An 18,422-nucleotide genomic window follows, 5' to 3' on the forward strand; every position below is an offset into this window, starting at 1 on the left:
ATGTGTTTTAAATTAAGCTTGTGTTTAGATGTTTTAGGACATTTGTTGTTGGAATTTTTGCTACTGACATCAATGAGAATGGAGCTGGACCTTGAATGAGTTTGGATTATTCTGCATACCTTCCTACTTTGCACTGGGCTCTAGAGAAGGAACTGAAGACTGCTAATCCACTAGAAGAGCATTCTGAGGGTCAAGATCTTTCTCTCTAAATTGGAGAGAGATGATTTGATGTCTGGAGTGCTCAGTGAATTAGGAATGATGGTCACATCCAGAGTGGTGAAAGACTCAATGTTCAGATGGGACACTGGTGACAGGTAGTGTCCCTTGGGGATCTGTAGTGGGACCAAGTGCAGTCTCAGCAAATTCGCTGGTGACACCAAGCTGAGTGGTGCAGTTGACACTCCTGAAGGATGGGGTGGCATCCTGAGGGACCTGGACAAGCTCCAGAAGTGGCCCATGGGGTTTCAGCAAAGCCAAGTCCAGGGTCCTGCAGCTGGTTCTGGGCAACCTCCAGTATCAGCACAGGCTGGGGGATGAAGGAACACAAAAATGCTCCAAGGGATGGAGCACCTCTTCTGAGAAAAAAGGCTGAGAGGGTTGGGCATACCCAGTATGCCATTGAGACCAGTTACTGCTCAGGACACTGAAATATTTATGGCAGTAAAGGCCACGTTGATCCTTTGATGTGTGAGTAGCTGGGACAGACAGAGAAGTGCCAGAAACCCCTCTGCCTGTAGTGTGCTGAGCTGATCTGCATCCAGAGGCAGGACACTGCCTGCAACATGAAGTGCTGCCTCGAGAATCACTTTGGTTGATGTGTCGAGGTGTTTACAAAACACACTGGGACGAGCAGAATGTGGTGGGCCTTTCTCCATCAGTGATTTGCCTTTGGGAGATCAGGTGCCTCCAGGTTACAGCACCTTCAGTGCTCCTCCATCTGCAGCTGCTCTCCCTTCCCCTCCCTCCCCCTGCACTGCTGGATGCCACAGCTGAGTCTGCAGTTTGCATGCACTGATGTTTGTGTGACAAACAGGATTGGTAAGGTGGTGATTTCTGTGATGCTATCTGAGGAGTCACAGGTTCCTGGAAAGCTGCTGAACAAAATCTTGACTCGGCAAAAGGAAGTGACACAAAGCATTTGCTGATTTTGTGAGAGTCAGGATTTCACATGAGCAAGAATCATAGAAAAAGCTGTGGCTTCTAGAAACAGTGGTTGAAGCAGGTTGCTTAGAGAAGCTATGGATGCCCCATCCCTGGAATTGCTCAAGGCCAGGTTGGACAGGGCTTGGAGCAACCTGGAATAGTGGAAGCCCTTGCCCATGGCAGGACTTGGAAGTAGGTGAGCCTTAAGGTCCCTTCCAACCCAAACCACTCTATGAAGATATACCTACTTTATTTCAGAATTGCTCTTAGTGTTGACAGGAAGGTGGATTGGGTTGTGTTTCTCAAATACATTCCTTGAGATAACAAATCCTTGAGGAACCAGCTTTTTATCTGTGTAGAGGCATAAGAAGATGTGCAGTGCATTGAAACAGCAATATATGCAGAGTGGGCAAAGAATATGTGGTCCATCAATTGAGTATTTCCATGCAAGTATTTGAACATGTGCAAGTACCTGAGTGCATTTTGTGAGTGTGCAGCTGCATGAATGTGCATACACAAGTGTTTGTGCTCACCTGGGAGAGTTCCCAAAGCACATCCTACAGATAGTGCCTCCAATGCCTGTTGTCTGTAATAGTGAAACTTAGCAGTGAGCAGCACAAAACACCCTTCCCTTGGCCTAGTTGCTGGAAATTTTACTTATTTATTTATTCTGATTTAATTTGAATCAGTGATTTCTGTTATGAAGGCTATGCAGTTTTATTGCTGAGTGCCCTAATGAAACGGGTGCTTAAGAAGTCAGAATTGCTCAGGTTACTGGTTGTGTAAATGCTGAGAACAGCTCTGAATGATACAGCTAATAAAGAAAAGGGTGCAGAATAACAGCAGAGTTCCTTTGGATCGATCTTCAAATGGATCAGGTCTTCCTGTAATAGTCCGTGCTCATCTGCTCCAGTGTATAATATTTCAGACACCTGAAACCAGGTTCTAACCCGCCAGCTTCTCTTGCTCTCTGTCTGTAGCAGCTAATTGTTATTGCCCACAGTGGTTCCTGTGCCAGTTAACATCTCAGAGGACTCCTCAGAACACTTGTTCTTTCTTTAAATTTTCTGTTCTGACACCGTGTCGTTAAGTTCAGACAGAATGTGTGAGATATTTATAACCCTTGTATTATTAGTGAGCTGCACACCGTGTCTTCGGTGACAGATTAAATGAACAGCACAATATGTTGTGTTTCATCCATAAATTTCAACAGATGTTTGAATGTTGGTTGATTTATTGCATGTCCAACTTGGTTCTTACACTGTTCTCATTGTGACTGCACACGGTTTATTTAATAGAACCTTACAATGATTTTTTTTATGACTTTTTCAGTTTGAAGGGTGCAACAAGGCATTTTCTAGGCTTGAGAACCTCAAGATTCACCTCCGGAGTCATACTGGGGAGAAGCCATACCTGTGTCAGCATCCTGGCTGCCAGAAAGCTTTCAGCAACTCCAGCGACCGGGCAAAGCATCAGCGGACACACCTGGATACCGTAAGCATGATTTCATACTGGGAGCTGCACCGAGTTTTCCAGTGGTCCTGGTACACAGTCGGTTCTGCAGCTGCAGGGGGACTTGGCCTTTTCATGAGGAGAGTCTTAGAAAACTCAGCTATGAGCGAGTGTATTTGGTTTTGAACTGTATGTGCTTTGAAAAATGAAAATGTCCTGATCACAGAGAGGCAATTAGTTTGTGTTACTCACGCTGAGGAGTGAGTTACTCAGCAAACTGTGCCATTGTTCCTGTTCCAGGAAGAGGAGGCAGCAGCTCAATAAGGTCTAGCTGAGTGAAAGCTGAGTCACTGCTCTGCACCAAATCTGTTATTGTCTCACTTCCTGTCCCCTCCAGTGAGTGTTCTGAGTGAATGCAAAACTGTTCAGGCCTCTCAAAGGAAGGTAAATGCACCTCAGTTTTGGACAGTAATTTTGTAAAAGTGAAAATAAATCTGCCTCATAACTGTATGGAATCAGTTAAGTACCCTCCATCAGAATTAGCTGTGACAAACACACTTTTTTATTCTCCACAACTGGTAGATTTGGCTTGGCTCTGCAGCTCTTCTTGTTTGTCTCACAGAGAGGATGGGAGCCTGTCAAGTGTCTTGGGCTCTGCTGAAATGAAATCACCAGATCCTGGGGAAAGAAAGCAATGAGACAGCTTTGCAGACCAGTCATGTCCTCAGCATAAAGCTTGTAAAGAATAACAGGCAGAGCTGCTCCTTTGTCTTTTTCAAATAAGTGAATATATGGTTTAGTTTGACCAAGTGTTTATGGGGCAGAACTTTTGAGTTTAATTGATATTTACTTTTTAAGCAGTTACACATTTCAGACATTGCAGCATTAAGGAATGTCTAATGTACATTATGCCTTGCAAAAACAAACAAGTAAGAGAAGCAAGTCAGTCACATTTTCCAAACCAAAGCACACTTACAATAACAATGTTTTATTTATTTGAAAGTTAACCTGAGATATTTGAATTTGTAATTTGCATCTCTTTTGAAAGTGGATATACTAAATTGCGTGCAGTTTTTAAATTTAATTGCATAAATCTAGTAGATATCTTTTTTATTAGCCAAACTCACAAATGGAATGCCATCTATTAGTTTTAAGAGATTACATGGTTACTTACATGGTAAATGAACACAAATTCTTTGTATGTGTTGTCTGTGCTATATTGAAGACGTGTCTTAACTTTCTATTTTCTTGTATTCTCTTCTCCCTTTATCTCTGTCTTTATTATCTGAAATGCTCATAAATCAGGAAAAAGGTACAGTAATCATTTTCTAATAACTTTCTTAAATATCTAAAAACATCCTCCATGCTATTCCATTGCAGGTTCTCTAAAACTGTTTCTGTAGTCCTGCACACCGTAACTGAATTCCACTTACCTGGGTTAATTGAAGCCCTGTGCTTTAAGCTCAGTGAATTGTGTGCTTATGTGAATGTGAAAAATAGCAGAGTTAAAGGATGGTGCTGCTGCACCAAACAGCTGCCTGGAATGTCAGAGCAAATAGCCATGAACCCTTGTAAGGGTGGTCAGATTCTCATCTAGTTTCCCTATGACTGAGTTGAATGATTTTATCACTAATTTGAATGACATCAGTGATTTGAAAAATACTCTGCTCGTTTTTCTGCCAAGGGATTTGTTAAAGTTTTCCATAGCTTTTCCTCAGGTGTCAGTTCTCTGTGTTCCAGACACTCTCAATAAATCTCCTTTGCCCTGTAACTTTCTGGGTAGGTGCTGTGTTAGCCTGTAAGGTCATGAATTGGTGAATGATTCTATTATTCCTTCAGAAATTTCCTGCTGGCTGGACAGAGTAGCAATGCTTATCCTCTGGAGATACTTACAAAGAAAGGGGGTTTATATAGGCTGCTTTTTCCTTATTGAATGCATTTGGAATTGGTTTTAAAGCTTCTCAATGTAGGTCACTCCATCATTTATCTTCTCCAAAGGAGAATCTGTAAATCATTTCACATACTGGTGTATGCTAGTTTGATAGAATCCCTACTAAATCATCTGGAAGTAGATCCTTCTCCTAGGCAGGAGCAGAACAAAGGGAACCTGTCTGTCCTTGTGGTAAAAAGGGCACATCAGCACTCCTCCAGGAGCAGAATAACTGGGTTTAAAGGACCTCACAGTCATTTCTCCCAAAACTGGTGGGATTTTTTTCCCTTCTGTGCATCCTCCTTCTGAAACCAAGGGGATTAAAGTATGTGACATCAAGGTCACGGCAAACCAGTTATCTGCCTTTGAGAAGACACCAAAAGGATTTGCTAGTCCTAGTGAGAAGCTGAGGTAATGCTGATAGATGAGGCAAGAAAACAGAGGGCAAAAGAATGTTCCATTCAACTTTAAAGCTTTGTGAGCTGTACCATGCAGCACTATTCTGCTGACATTTAAGACAGTGGTTAATTAAAAAAAGTGCCTTTGCTCATTTTGGCAATTGCACCTTCATTTGGAGTTTGTTCTGTAACCCAGAGATAGTGTTCCTATTTGTTGGGAATAGGCATAGCCACAAGAATAATTGTGTGAGGATTTCAATTGCTGGGAAGGTCCCCTCTGAGTCTCCTTCTCTGCAGGCTGAGGCTCCCAGCTCCCTCAGCCACTCCTTGTTCTCCAGACTCTTCCCCACTCCTTCTCTGGACATGCTCCAGCCCCTCAATGCTTTTCTGGTTATGAGGGGCCCAAAACTTCACCCAGGATTCCAGGTGGGGTCTCACCAGTGCCCTGCAGTTCTTGTAAAATTGACGTAAATCAGAATTCAGAATTAGAATGTCTGTCTTTATACTGAGTGATCCCATGATAATTTTATTTGCTGTAAAGGCGAGGGAATAAAGAAATGCTCTCAAACCCCATTCAGTTCCACCTCACTAGCATTTAGCTCAGCCCAGTAAACCATACCCAGTGTGCCAGTGCAGAATCACTTCTGTTCGCATCGTGCCTGGTTTGTGAGCTCAGAGGAGACAGAGAAAACCTGCGCCCAGCAAAGAGAGGGAACAGCTCAGGTTCAGCACTCTGTGTGCCCGTCCTGCAGCACTCCCTGTGCTGGCCGGGGCAGGCAGAGGGGTGTGACATCTGTCCCTTTGCTCCCGTTGCCAGAAGCCCTACGCCTGCCAGATTCCCGGCTGCTCCAAGCGCTACACCGACCCCAGCTCCCTGCGCAAGCACGTCAAGGCTCACTCCGCCAAAGAGCAGCAGGTGCGTAAGAAGGTAAGAGCAGGCAACGAGTGACACATCCCCAGGGCTCCTCAGTGCAGTTCTTCTGCAGTATCACAAAAGAAAACTTAAATGGAGCTGATTTTCCTGTTTTTTATCACTGTTGTTAACCAGACCACCTTATATTGGTACTTCCAAAGGCTGCCACCCTCTAATTTCAGTTTTCCCCATGTTTTCTGTCCAGATGTTTCTTTTCCTGTTCATCCTTCATACACAAGTGCAAATTGTGCTGTCATTCACATAAAATGTTCATGCATTGAGCCTCTGCAATCAGCACTAGCTGATGGTATTTACTAAAGTACATGTTGGCAGATCATCTAAAACTCAAATGAAACTAAGCCAGGGTACAATGGAAATGAGGAAAAGAGGACTTGTGTCAGCCATGCCCCCTTCCCTCCTGCTGCTCCTCTTGTAGAGTTTTCAGCAGTTTGAAAGTAGAGTCCCCTTTCCCAGGCCATCTGTGTGTCCCCTAATTCTCCCTGTAACCCTTCTCTCTGCCAGATGTGTGCAGTCTGAGTAGCATTCCCAGCACACCAGTGAGCAGAGCTCTGCACGCTGTGCCAGGTACTCCTGGATCACTCACTGCATGGTGAGCTTTGTGCCTGGGAGACACAGGCCCAGCACCACCCAGGTGTCCATGGAATCAAGTCTTTGCACGTGTCAGCTCTAGTCAAAAGTTTTATCTTGCCTGGCCACTGCCTAGTGTTCCATCCCAATTTTGTATTACCAGGCCTTGTGGTTTCCCTACAGCTCTTAGCTTTAGAAGTTTCTACAGGATGTGCTCATGTGTGTCCCACAGATCACAAAATTCCCAACACTTCCCTAGATTAACCTTTAGCTCGTAATGAGAGTAAGAGTCAGAGTGTCATGGCAGTAACTGATTAATTCTGTGTAATTGATTCTGTATAATGAGAATAAGAGTCCGAATGGTGTAACAGCATTTGATTAATTCTATGTAATTAATTCTGTGTAATGAGAGTAAAAGTCAGAGGGCCACAGCAGTAACTGGCCACAGAAAGAGGGTGACTGTGGCACCAGGGTCTTCTGCAGCTGCAAGACCTTTGCAACAGGAAGGTTTCTTACATTAAATTCTCAGCAGATTGTGAAAAGTAACTGTGCTCCCTATTCCAAAGAAGAGAACTTCCCCATTTTTATTTCCTGTGATTTCTGGCATACTTCAGAGTAACAGGAGGGAATTACTTCCTAACACCAAACCTGGGTGTCATTTGTTCAGCTCTGTGTACTGAGCTGAATGCATTAACATGTCACCATCCTTTACATCTAGGGACAGTCCCCACTGTTACACCTTGTCACCTCCTGAGGCTCCTTCCATTTCTACAGAGCAAAGTGGGAAAAAAAACCTAAACCCCAACTTTGTGTTGATAGGCACAAAATAATTCAGCAGGAGGCCTGAAGCACAGAATCAATCCAGGACAAATTTGTTAACACCAGCTGCAAACTCAAGCTGCTTGGATGCACCAAGACATCAATATCCAGGGTTTCATATCACCTAATCTCCTCCCTTGAGGAGTTTTCCTGTGTGCATGTACACAGCCTTGTATAGACTTATCAAATCTATCTTAAAATAATATTAGTAACTTGCCTCCCACACCTTATTTGGTAGACAAGTCTAAATCTGCACTCCTCCAGTGGTTTGAAATCATCTTCAGATTTCCTGTCTCATTTATCCATGATAACTTTATGAATATTTGATCCTGTGACTTTTTTTCCCTCAAACTAAAAGGCACCTGAAAAAGCAGCAGATTTAAAGTATGCTTTGGTCAGGCTCTCTTAAAAAGGATCAAAGCAAACTTGGGTGATAGAAAAACAAGAACCCCCCCCTAAGTATTTAATTTAAATATATTAAGAAACACCAACACCTTTCACAACTAAGTAAATCCCAGTATTACTGAACAGTCTGCTTTTTTCAGATTTAGGAAAAAAGGGAAAAGACTGTTTATACTCACTTGCTCGTTTTTGGTTTTAACTCAGCAAAGGCAGTTGTCTGTTGGTATCAGCTTCCCAAGTGTTCTGAGTGGAAATGACCTAGCCAAGAAAGAAAAATTAACAAGCTGTTCTGCCAACATACCTTGGTTGAGATATGCTACCAAAATGTGCCATCTCTGATACAAAACAAAATGCCTGAGCTTAGACTTGTATCAAAGGAATCCCGAGTACTTAGTTTGTAGCTTAGAGGATTAGTGCAGTGGTGATATTTGGTTGTTCTGAAAGGCTTTACAGGAACAAAACAGGAGAAAGTTAGCTGTTAATTTAGTAGTATTTTAATTGGCTGCAGATGCACTTTGTGATCCAAATGTCAGATGTTTATCTTGAACCCACAAATGGCTGTAGAGCAGACTTCTGAGAAGGTTTGCCTGGGCCCTTTATTTAGAATACCCAAGCCCAGGGGAGATGAATATGTGAGGCTGTACCCATAAGGACAATAACTATTTATTAATGGCTGTAGAATATGATGGCTGTTTGTGTAATGCGAGCACTCTGTTATGACAAAAGCTTGGCAGCATCAGCATGTTTGAAAGAGAATTAGAAATGCTTTTCTTTCTTAATTCTCCTCTCCTGCTGTTTTTAATATGATCGACATTGTGGTTTTCAAGAGTTTGCTTCAGACCCTTTTGCCAGAGCTTTAATTTCCATGGAGCCCAGCTGACACGTGAGTGGTACCTCTCCCCATCACCGACAGCAACTCGCTCTGCCAGTTCTAATCTGATAAGCACAAACGCTTTTCTTTCCCTATCAAATGTCCTTCCAAGTGTCACAGTTACAGGGTGATGCAAACCTTTTGCCACAGAATCCAAGAAACTACAGAAAGCCTGAAAATGTGCAGTTCAATTACTCAGGAAGGTTTGAAGGAACACAGGGTACATTATTGTCTGAAGCAAACTGGTTGTTGATGTAAGATTAGCACACTGAACTTGTGCACTTCAGAAAACCAAAGTTATCTCTATTACAAGTACCAAGTACTACACACATCCTTAATTACACTAAGTTCCTAAGAATGGTATTTCTTCCTTCTATATATAATCCTTAGGGAGATATATGAAGTTAATTACAAGTAATTTGGTTTTGCTATGTAACACAATGTTTCTTTTATCCTCCTCTTGTAGCTAAAGTCCTGTACTGATATTGAACAAGATGTACTCAGTGAATGCTTAGCTATCCAACAGCTCCACACATCTTCACAGCACATCCTGGATGGGAAGTGTGGCAGATCTGTCGGTCCTCATGATTTAATTACAGGTAAGAAGGTTTCTAATAACTGTGGTGCTAAATATGTCATATAACAGAGGATTCAAACCAGAAAAGATTTGTCACTGTGGACGATGATAAAAGCTCCAGACCAACAAATAAGATGAAATAATTCAGTGAGTTGTTTGCTAAGGCCTTGCTTTTTTTGACTTTTCAGAATTAGTCAGAGAAATAGCACCTGATAATTTCACATGGAGGGGGCAGCAGCCCTGCTGAGAGTCTGTCTCTATCCACTTGTTCTCCTTTCAAAGTGAGCCTTGGCCTGGGCAGAGTGCAGGTGCAGGAGCTGTGCTAAGTCCAGGAGGATGCTCTGGCACAGACTCCCAGCCAGGAGGGTTTTCTTCAGGAGCAGCAGGAAAGCTGATGAGGCTGAGTGTTACAATGCACTTTGAATCATAACAAAAAATACGGTGATATATGAATGGGGAGAAAATTTGAATTTGAAATGTCAAACCTTCTTCTAATAATATTTTCTAGTACTTAATCTCTTGTTCTGTATTTTCTTTCGTTCTTGTGGTTTGAACAAGAGTTGGCCCTTTTCAGGGACCCTAGACTCTTCTATACATTTTATAGGAAGAGAAAAAGAGGTTTCTCTTCCCTTCTTTAGGAATTAGATCTAGATTCACAGTTTTTGAACCTCAGCAGAGGATCCTGAATCAGGGATGTGCATTTTGAGGTTCTGTGTTCAGGCAAAGGCCAGCAGTGTAACTGTAATCGGCCTTCTTCAAGAATCCCCTACTTTTTTTTGATCACTCCAAATCTTCAAAACAAAAAATGCATTTCACTTGACATCTCCTATCCTCTTTTCCAGTTAAAGTTGCATTAAAATGTTGGAATGTAACTGGTGAACAGAATGGAGTAGAAAGGGAAATACCCCATCATTCTGATGTGCTTTCCCTGGGAGTCTGCACTCAGGGCTTACATGTGGCTCCTTGAGAAGTGGGAGAAAGCTGGAGGGATTTGGGGTTAATTCCCAGTGCCTGCCTGTGCCCCTGCAGTGATAAAGGTCTGTGAGGGCAGCACTTGGCCTGTGCTGTCCCCTTGACAGCCCCGTGTAGCTGGAGCAAGGCTTGGCCTCCCCCTTCCAGACAGGGCAGGAAAGAGCAGTGACATTTTCCTCAGACCAGGCTGCACTTCAGAACCTCAGAAACGGCCTCAGATTTCAAGTGACAACAATAAAACAGGAAAAGAGTTATTAGCTCACAGATAAACAGACCATCCCTAACCTCTCAGTGTCATTTCAGAGAATCTCTTGTGAAATGAAGGGTTTTATCTGTCCATAACTCTGGCTTTGTCTGATATGATTTCTGTGCTGATTATATCGATCCATCACCAGGATGTTGTAAAAAAACTGTAAATCTTCCCTGATACTTCCATCAGGTCACTCCATATGAGACCCCATCAATGCACAGTATGAACAAGTGCCAGGGAAAAATAAATCAAGATTTGAAAGACTGTTTTGCAGTGAAACAGAAGTTGCTTCATCTTGTGTGCAGTAAAATCCACATGCAAAACTGTTCCTCTGTCATTATTAAGGGCATGTAAACCAAAGTGCTGATCCTTACAGAATTAGAGCATAAGGACATTCCTGCTGCCACCTATAGTCTGCAGTGATTGCACATTTGCTGTTTCAAATAAGCTGAGGTAATATTTTTTGAGAAATCATCTATAATACTGTATATAGGCTATACATGGATAAATACAGTGTATGATGTCCTCATACTCCACTTGAAATATGAAAACATTCATGGGTTGGGATTTTGAGTTTGGTTTTTGTGTTGTTTTTTTCAAAGAAACCACATTATTAATGTGCAGAGCTCTGGGCTTTAGGGATCACTTGGATTCCTGGAGAATTTCAGTTTTGTCTTTCTCCAAGTTAAAGCACATTTTAAATATGTCAGGGATGAAAACCTATCACAGAAAAAATGAAATATTAAAAAAGGCCCCATCCCTTGTGTCTGACTTCAAAGCAGATAAGACAGTGAGCAGAGGAGTGTTTCTGCAGTCAGAGGAGCCCATTGTTTGCTGAGATCTTCCTCCTTTTTCCCTCCTCATAACTAAGATGCTTCATGGCTGCACACATTTAACTCTGCCTGTGGACAAGAGCTTGTATCACTCTGGTCCTGCTCAGGCATTTTCTCTGGGTTTTATTATTGTTTGCTTGCTCTCAGCATAAAGCTGAGGGGGAAAAGGCTGCTCAGAGCACTGTGTTGGCCACAGATGTTAAGGTTAAAGGCCAAGGCATTTAAAACACTGATTGATGACTTCTGTTTACAAGCTGAGATGGTCAATGTGTGCAGAGGCCCAAGGTGCACAGGCCTGGCGTGGGCTGCACTTGCAGGAGTCATTCACAGCAGCTCCAAAAGCTTTTCTCTGACTTCAGGTACACAGAATATTAGTGCTCAGTGCTGAAAAAAAGGCAAGAAAAACTGAAAAAGGAAAGAAATTTTGGAAGTACTGAAAATCAGACTGGCTTAGCAACTGCTCTTTCCCTCTTGACTCCTTGATTTGTTTTTCCCTGGGGAGGGCTGGGGTGAGGCAGCACAGGGCAGGGTGTGCATGGCTTGGGGGGATGTAGGGACAGGGACACCATGAGCCAAACTGGGCATCAGTGGTGCTGCACAGAGGTGTAGGCAGAGGAGAACTCACTGATGACAAACCCTGAGCCTCAGTGCTCAGGTCCAAGCCAAGTGCACAGGGCCTTTTCCCTGAGGAAGTGTGATCAGGAAGTCAAAAGATAGATCTGGGAGAGGATGTCCCCAGCAATGGGCACTGGGTGTCCACCCCAGCAGTTCCACAGATGGGTAAACTCCTCTGCAGAGTGGCTGGGGGTGGCAGAAACTGGGGGTGACAGGGATTCTGGTTTATTTGGTTTTCTGATATGGTGGGTTTCAGTGCAGGGATCACGTGGGACTCAGCTGCTGCCCATACAGAGTTGTGGGGTGGTTTTTTAAACATTTTCTTGCTCCTCTAGAGGATTATGCTGATTGTAGGTACTCAGCTACTCTGTGTTTCTCATCACCTCAAGGAACAGGCCAGGACAGACATCCTAAACATTCATTAACTGTTCAGGGGTGGGATTGAAAGATAAAATGTGGAGTGTGTTTGCTGGCTACCACATTGCTGAGATAACCTTTTTTTGAGGGCTTTTGAGCTTTTTGCACAAGTTACTGCTGGGCCAGCAGTGTGAGAGCCTGAGAGCATGAACAGCTTGGTTTAGGTTCTGCGATTTCCTCCAGGCTGTGCTGTCAATATACCTGAACTGGTGGTGTGGGAAATAGAGCTGAAGTGCAAAATGACACTGAACAGTCGAGGTCAGATTTGGCTCATCTTTCAACCCTTACAATGAATGTATGAACAGTGAGGATCTGAGGGAAGTGCAAACTGTTGTATTATGAAATGGAATTATGGAGCCACCAGTGGAAAAGCATTTCCACAATGTAGCATCCTTGCTACTGACTTACTGTTACCAGAAGAGGCTTTGACAAATAAATCCTCGCATCACCTGGGAACATCTGACTTCTTAAAGCCCCTTCTGTCTGGTGTGCAGTGCAGAAAGCAAGTTGTTTTCACTGGCTAGTTGACAAATGTTCTGTCTAGCTGGAGACAGAGATGATGTGGTTCAGTTTTGTTGCTTTAGATCTGTCAGCAGCTGAGGACTCATTGTTCATGAGGGGTTTTTGACTCATCTGAAGCCCCTGACAAAGGTGGCTGGAATCTTGCCTCGGTGGTTCTGCTCTTCAGTCACACACAGAAACAAATGCTGACATTCAGATGTTGCTTCTCCACTCCAGGGCTGTCACACATTCCCCACAGCTCTGGATTTTCATGTTGCCTTCTGCTTGTTCTGTGTCACAGGGGGGGTTTGGGAGAGGTACAGTGCCAGTGACACGGGACAGGGCTGAGCACAGCTCAGTCCATGCACATGGCTCTGTCCTGGGTGTGCAGCTCTGCCCACAGGAGTGGAAAGAGCAGATGAATGGTACAGGAGGAGAGATGGCAAAGAAGGGCCCCAGAGGGAGTGTGGGGCCCCTGTGCTCCAGAACTGGACACTGTGGGAGCTGGCAGACCTCACTTGCTGCTCACAGCCTTCAGGTCACAGTGTGAGTGGCAGTTCTGGTCCTCATCCTTGTGCACATTCCCTGGGAGGGTGGGACAGAGCTGGGGCAGCAAAACTTGAAGAGGAGAAAGGCAGAAAAACTGGGAAGAGAAGGACAAGGACTAGACTTCTCCCAGAACAGCATGACAAGGAGCCAGCCCTTTTCCCCTGCCATTAGGTGACATTTGCACACTCCATGCTTTCACTCCTGTGGTGTCACCACAGAGACCTGCCCTCAGTGCAGCCTTCACACCAAAAGTCATTGTGAGGGCCCTGAGCCCAGGCAATGCCCATCTTGGTGCATGGTCACTCTTCAGAAGGGAGAACAAATTAATTGCAATATCTTCATCCAGGAGCCCTGCACAAAGCTTCCTCAGCAGTGGGTGTTCTTGAGGGCATGGTAGGCACTTGGCTGTTGCTGCCTTGCTGCCATGGTAGAGGAGAGTCCCCAAAAATGGTACATCCACACTCCTTCAGTAATTCTGTACTAGCGAACCTGTTTTCATTATCTCATTTAAAAATTCTCCTTGTTCCTCTTTGCATTTAATTTATTGGGGTTTCATTTGTATCAATATGTGATATTTTTAAATGGTCTGGGATGTCCAGCAGCTTAGTAATGGAAAGTCAAATTACAGAGTTTGAAATGAACAGCAAAACCCTAGGGCACCATGGTCTGTTTTGCTGTGTGAGCTCCATCCCCTGAGCACTGCAGGTTCTGTCTCACAGCTATGGGAAAGGCAGGGTGGGAGTCCTGCCAAGCCCTCATGGCTGGCAGGAGGGTTCTACAGCTGGGTAGAGTCCAGGAACACCTGGAGCACCTGGGAGGGTCAGAGAGGAGACACCCACATGTCAAAGTACCACAGCCCAGCTCTGAGAGCTGCTCAGGCACAGGGGTGTTCACTGCCACACAGGGACTCTGCTCTGGGGTTGTGGCTCGGGGTTGGGTGGGGGACAGGGAACGAGTTGGAGACTCCAAAGGTCTTATTGATGCTTCCTTGCTTATTTTTACCAACTGCTGTGTGTTCCCAGGCATGTACAGTGGATCCAGCACCAACCACAATGGCTCCTCCCCAGCTGTGCTGCCTCCTCCTCATGACATTCCTTCAAGGCACCTTCCCCTCGACTCTGCCCTGTCCAGCCCACACCAGCACCAGTCGCCACTGGAGAGTGCCAGGGATGGGTATGTGTGTGATGTGGAACATGCTGGGCCTGTGTCTGGCATGATAATGGATGATGAATTCATTATTTTACTTTACATGGATGCTGTTCAAAAGAAAACACTGGCCCAAGTGAAGCAATTTTGTTTGTTTTAGAATCACGGAATAATTTTGTTTTCAGGGGACCTCAGAAGGTTGTGTCATCCATGCCCTGTGCAAAGCAAGGCAAACTTGGACATCATTATCAGGTTGTTCGGGGCCTTATCCTTGTCTTTGACAAAGCACAGTGGGATTTTTTCTTTGTAGCATGCAGTTACATTTAGATTTTAATTTTGTTTTTTTATTCATGCTGGATGACTTCTCGTAGGTTTGGATAAGCGCAGAGAACTTTTCTCAGCTAACATGAGAAACCTCTCAAAGGGTAAAACCCGACCTATGACTCACTCAGGAATCAGGCTGTGTTTGCCTTAGTAAGACTCACTAGTGTCAGAGCCATTGCTTTCTCACTTCCTTGCTCTCTGATAAGGTTTTCTGCAATGCACCTCTCAGCAGCAGGCTTTACCCAGCCAGATCCTAATCAGGGAAGAGTGTTTAATCCCACAGATTGTACGGATTGCACTGCTATAGCACGGATACAATTGCATGGCTACAGGGTGTGATGTTTCTAAAGCACCGTTTGCTCAAGGCTCTCATAACATCTTCTCAACAGTAAAGAATCTCTCTGCAAGCCACAAAACTCTGCTCTAACCTTTTTACTCAGAATTTTTGGTGCCTGGCCTCATGCAAATTCAACTTCATACTTGCAGTTTTACTTCCCAGCACTTTGGATGGGGAAAGGACTTTGATTTGGCTTTACTGATGGGAATTGAAGATACAGAGATTAAAGGATTTTCTTTCCCTAGGAACATGTTGGTGTCCTTTAGCAAATACAGCAATTAAATGTAGAGTTTTCCCATCCTAGTCCAGTGACTGACCTTTCCCTTCTTTTATATGGGGCAAGGAAAGCCCAGAAAGATTTTAAGCAAAGGGCAGAAGGCAGAATGTGTGTGGCATGGAAGAGGTACAGTAAGGAAATTTACACCTGGGGTGGTTGGAGAACAATCTGATTGAGGAAATTCAATTAGGAGCAAACTAGTCCTTCTTAGTTTCCCTAATTGGGGAATGAACTCTGCAGCAAGCTGAGCTTCTGTACCCTCTGCTCCTTCAGCCTTCTCTTCTGACCTCGGCTAGTAGCAGGTACCAGTTTCCCCCTCCCAGTATGATGGATAGATTTATCCTGTCCTTGTCCCATAAAATGCCTATGCCCAGTCCTTCTCCTTCCCCGCCCTGCCACATTCCCAACCCTGTTTGCTGTTGGCAGACTCATTCCTGTGGCAGAGTCGTGGCCAACAGGAGGCACTGGAAATTATTTCGATAAATAGGAAGTTTTCTCTAGCAGAAGAGGCAGTAGAGCAAATAGGAGGAATGGAGACAGACATTCCAAAGGGAAGGTCATCCATGAGCTGGTCTTTCCCTGCAGAATGAGACTGCCTGAGCCTGTTGGAGTGGGATCCCTCCCTCTGACTGCTCCCAGTGTGCTGTTCCCTCTTGGAGTTGGTCCCGAGGGGAGTTAAGGCAAAAAATCCCAACTAAGAATGATATGAACTATGGGAAGGATTTAGCAGGCTGTCAGGAAGGTGGATTTGTTTCTAAGGCACTTTGTGTTCAGGTGCTGCTAATAAGAAATGAAAGCAAAGGCCTGACCCAGGGTGAGGGCAACAGACAAGTTTCCAGTTTGAGGGGTTGGAAGCTCCCAGATGAATTCTCGTTCCTGCCCCTGGTGTCTCCATTCCAGAGCACAGCACTTCCCTTCCAGCAGGAGCACCTTGGTCAGTGGGCTGAGCCTCCCACTGAGCTCCTGCTGCAGACACACCAGTTTCCATCAGAATTGTCTCTGCCAATTCCAGCTTTAGTGCAGTGCAGATTCCTTCTCAGAGGAGACAACAGTGCTGATTTCTTATCTCAGTGCTCATGTACCTAGGTAAAGTTTTTGCCCAAATATCCTATGACAAAATGTCAGAGAACAGATTCCTAACCATGAGCCAAACATCAGGGAATGGAGACTGGAATGTATTTCTGAAGAGGTATTTTAAAACAGGGCATCCAGTTTCATGACATAGTTACTTGGAATTTTTCAGCATCTCAAATACCATTTTCTAAACTCAAACTAATCTTCATTCAGCATCATCATTCCTAGTCCAAGATCCTTCTGCTGTATTTAATGCCTTATGCTTACATTATTCATGACTGCTGAAATGCAGCCCATGACATCTTAATTGCAACTGCAGAAACTTTGTGTGAACTAATTAATTGTCCCTGAGTTTCATTTAGCACAGTTTTGTTTAAAGCATCCATCCATTTAACTGGGCAAAATCACTTTAACACTTGCATGCTTGGAGCCCCTGGATCCCAGGGCTGTTCCCCCTTGGCAGTGCCATCCCTCCTGGAACTACAGGAGGGAAGGGAACCCCTCCCAGTGCCTCCCTCCATGGGCACTCTGCAGCTCTCTGGCACACACACACAGGCTGTGGCCTCATCTGACAGCTGTCTCAGCACTGGGGCTGGAGCAAACACAGAGAATTCCTGCTCTGTGGATCGGGACCATGACAAGGCTGGATCACATCGTGCAGTCTGTGGCAGGAACCAAGTGATTACTATCAAGAAATCTAATTACTGAGTCATCAAATGTGCAAGATGCCAAAAACTACATGGGGCAGAGTACAAATAGTCTACTCAAGTTTGACATGAGATTCAGAATTTGATTTAAAGGCTTTTTCTTTTTTTTTTAACAAAAAAGCCCTATGTTACACTGTCCTTTGCCAAAGTCAATACCAAGTGCAGCAGTCAATTTTCCCAAATGGTTTGCTGAGACATTTAAATAGTTTGACAAAATTATCTAATTCACTTGAAAATGTTCTAACAAAATCTGACCTCATTACCAAATGTATTTATACTGGCTTTATTCAATATGGAGCACATTTTTTCAAATTCTGGAATGAAGTGTATGCTACACTAAAAAATCTACTTATATTGATATTAATTTAGCTAAAAGTGGTTGGCTGAGAAATACTTCAGCATGCAGAAAGTGGGCTTGGCATGATCCAGGTTAAAATGTATATTTATTTTTTATTTCAGGTAGCAAGAGTTTATTTTTGCATTTCTTGTAGCATTTGCCATGTATAATGTCAAACTGGCTTTCACTTTGCCTATTGCAAAAATAGTCTATTTTGATTTGTAGCAGAGTGAGGACAGAAAAGCAGCTTTTAGTATTAAATCTTTTGTGAATGTTGCACTTGGCTTGCTTTCTACTATTTTTTTAGCTGTTATTATCCAAGTCATCTAAAAATGTCCTTAGTTTTATTTGTAGACTATCTCTATAAATTGCAATTTAGACTATTCCGTGTGATAAATTATCAGCTTTAATGAAACTGATCTGACTGAAGTTAAGTGAGTTTGAGTGGTGGCACCGAGTTTGGGATTTGCACCGATTTAGTGCAATGGCCCAACAAGGTCACTTTGTAGGACCTGAACATGATCCCTGTGTGTTTGACTGAGGCTCTCTGTCACTTGTGCTGCTGTGACAAACTGCTCTTCTGTTCCCGACAGGAGCTGGGGCACTGACAAATAATGACTTGATTGGGAGGGTGATGTATCTCCAAGGGAAAGGAAAGTGAAACCATTTTTTTATATCCGTGTAGTAATTTAGGTCATTTCTGCTCTGTAAACACACCAGTAAATGAGAAGTAGTGGGATTAAGACATCTGTGATGTGCAGAGGTGGTGATTAATGAGGCCTCTGAGCCAAATCTGGTGAGCCTTTAATATAAAGGATTAGCTCTAAGCAAGGTTAGAGGGAAGGACTCACACAGCTCCCTTTGCCTGGACTTCTCCCCAGCCAACTGCAGCCAGCTGAAACCGGGGGCCAGACCCCCCTGAAGTGACACTGACCCCCACAAAAAAATCACAAGAAACGGGATTTAAGAACTATCAAGTGAAAAGAGACA

At 43.9% G+C, this 18,422-nt stretch overlaps 1 protein-coding gene across 3 annotated transcripts in view; it reads left to right on the top strand.

Annotated features, from left to right (window-relative positions):
• GLIS1 (GLIS family zinc finger 1) overlaps positions 1-18,422 on the top strand; it is a 179,239-nt gene that overhangs the window by 142,286 nt on the left and 18,531 nt on the right. For 2 of the 3 annotated variants that reach the window (XM_014870607.2, XM_088169683.1), the window contains 4 exons: positions 2,476-2,637; positions 5,741-5,851; positions 8,983-9,115; positions 14,253-14,403. In XM_014870607.2, the coding sequence (XP_014726093.2) occupies positions 2,476-2,637; positions 5,741-5,851; positions 8,983-9,115; positions 14,253-14,403 (557 nt within the window). The remainder of the gene's footprint in view (positions 1-2,475; positions 2,638-5,740; positions 5,852-8,982; positions 9,116-14,252; positions 14,404-18,422) is intronic. The other variant, XM_088169682.1, reaches the window with a different exon arrangement.

The sequence above is a fragment of the Sturnus vulgaris genome, chromosome 9 (assembly GCF_052056855.1).
Source record: "Sturnus vulgaris isolate bStuVul1 chromosome 9, bStuVul1.hap1, whole genome shotgun sequence".
Classification (NCBI taxonomy): domain Eukaryota; kingdom Metazoa; phylum Chordata; class Aves; order Passeriformes; family Sturnidae; genus Sturnus; species Sturnus vulgaris.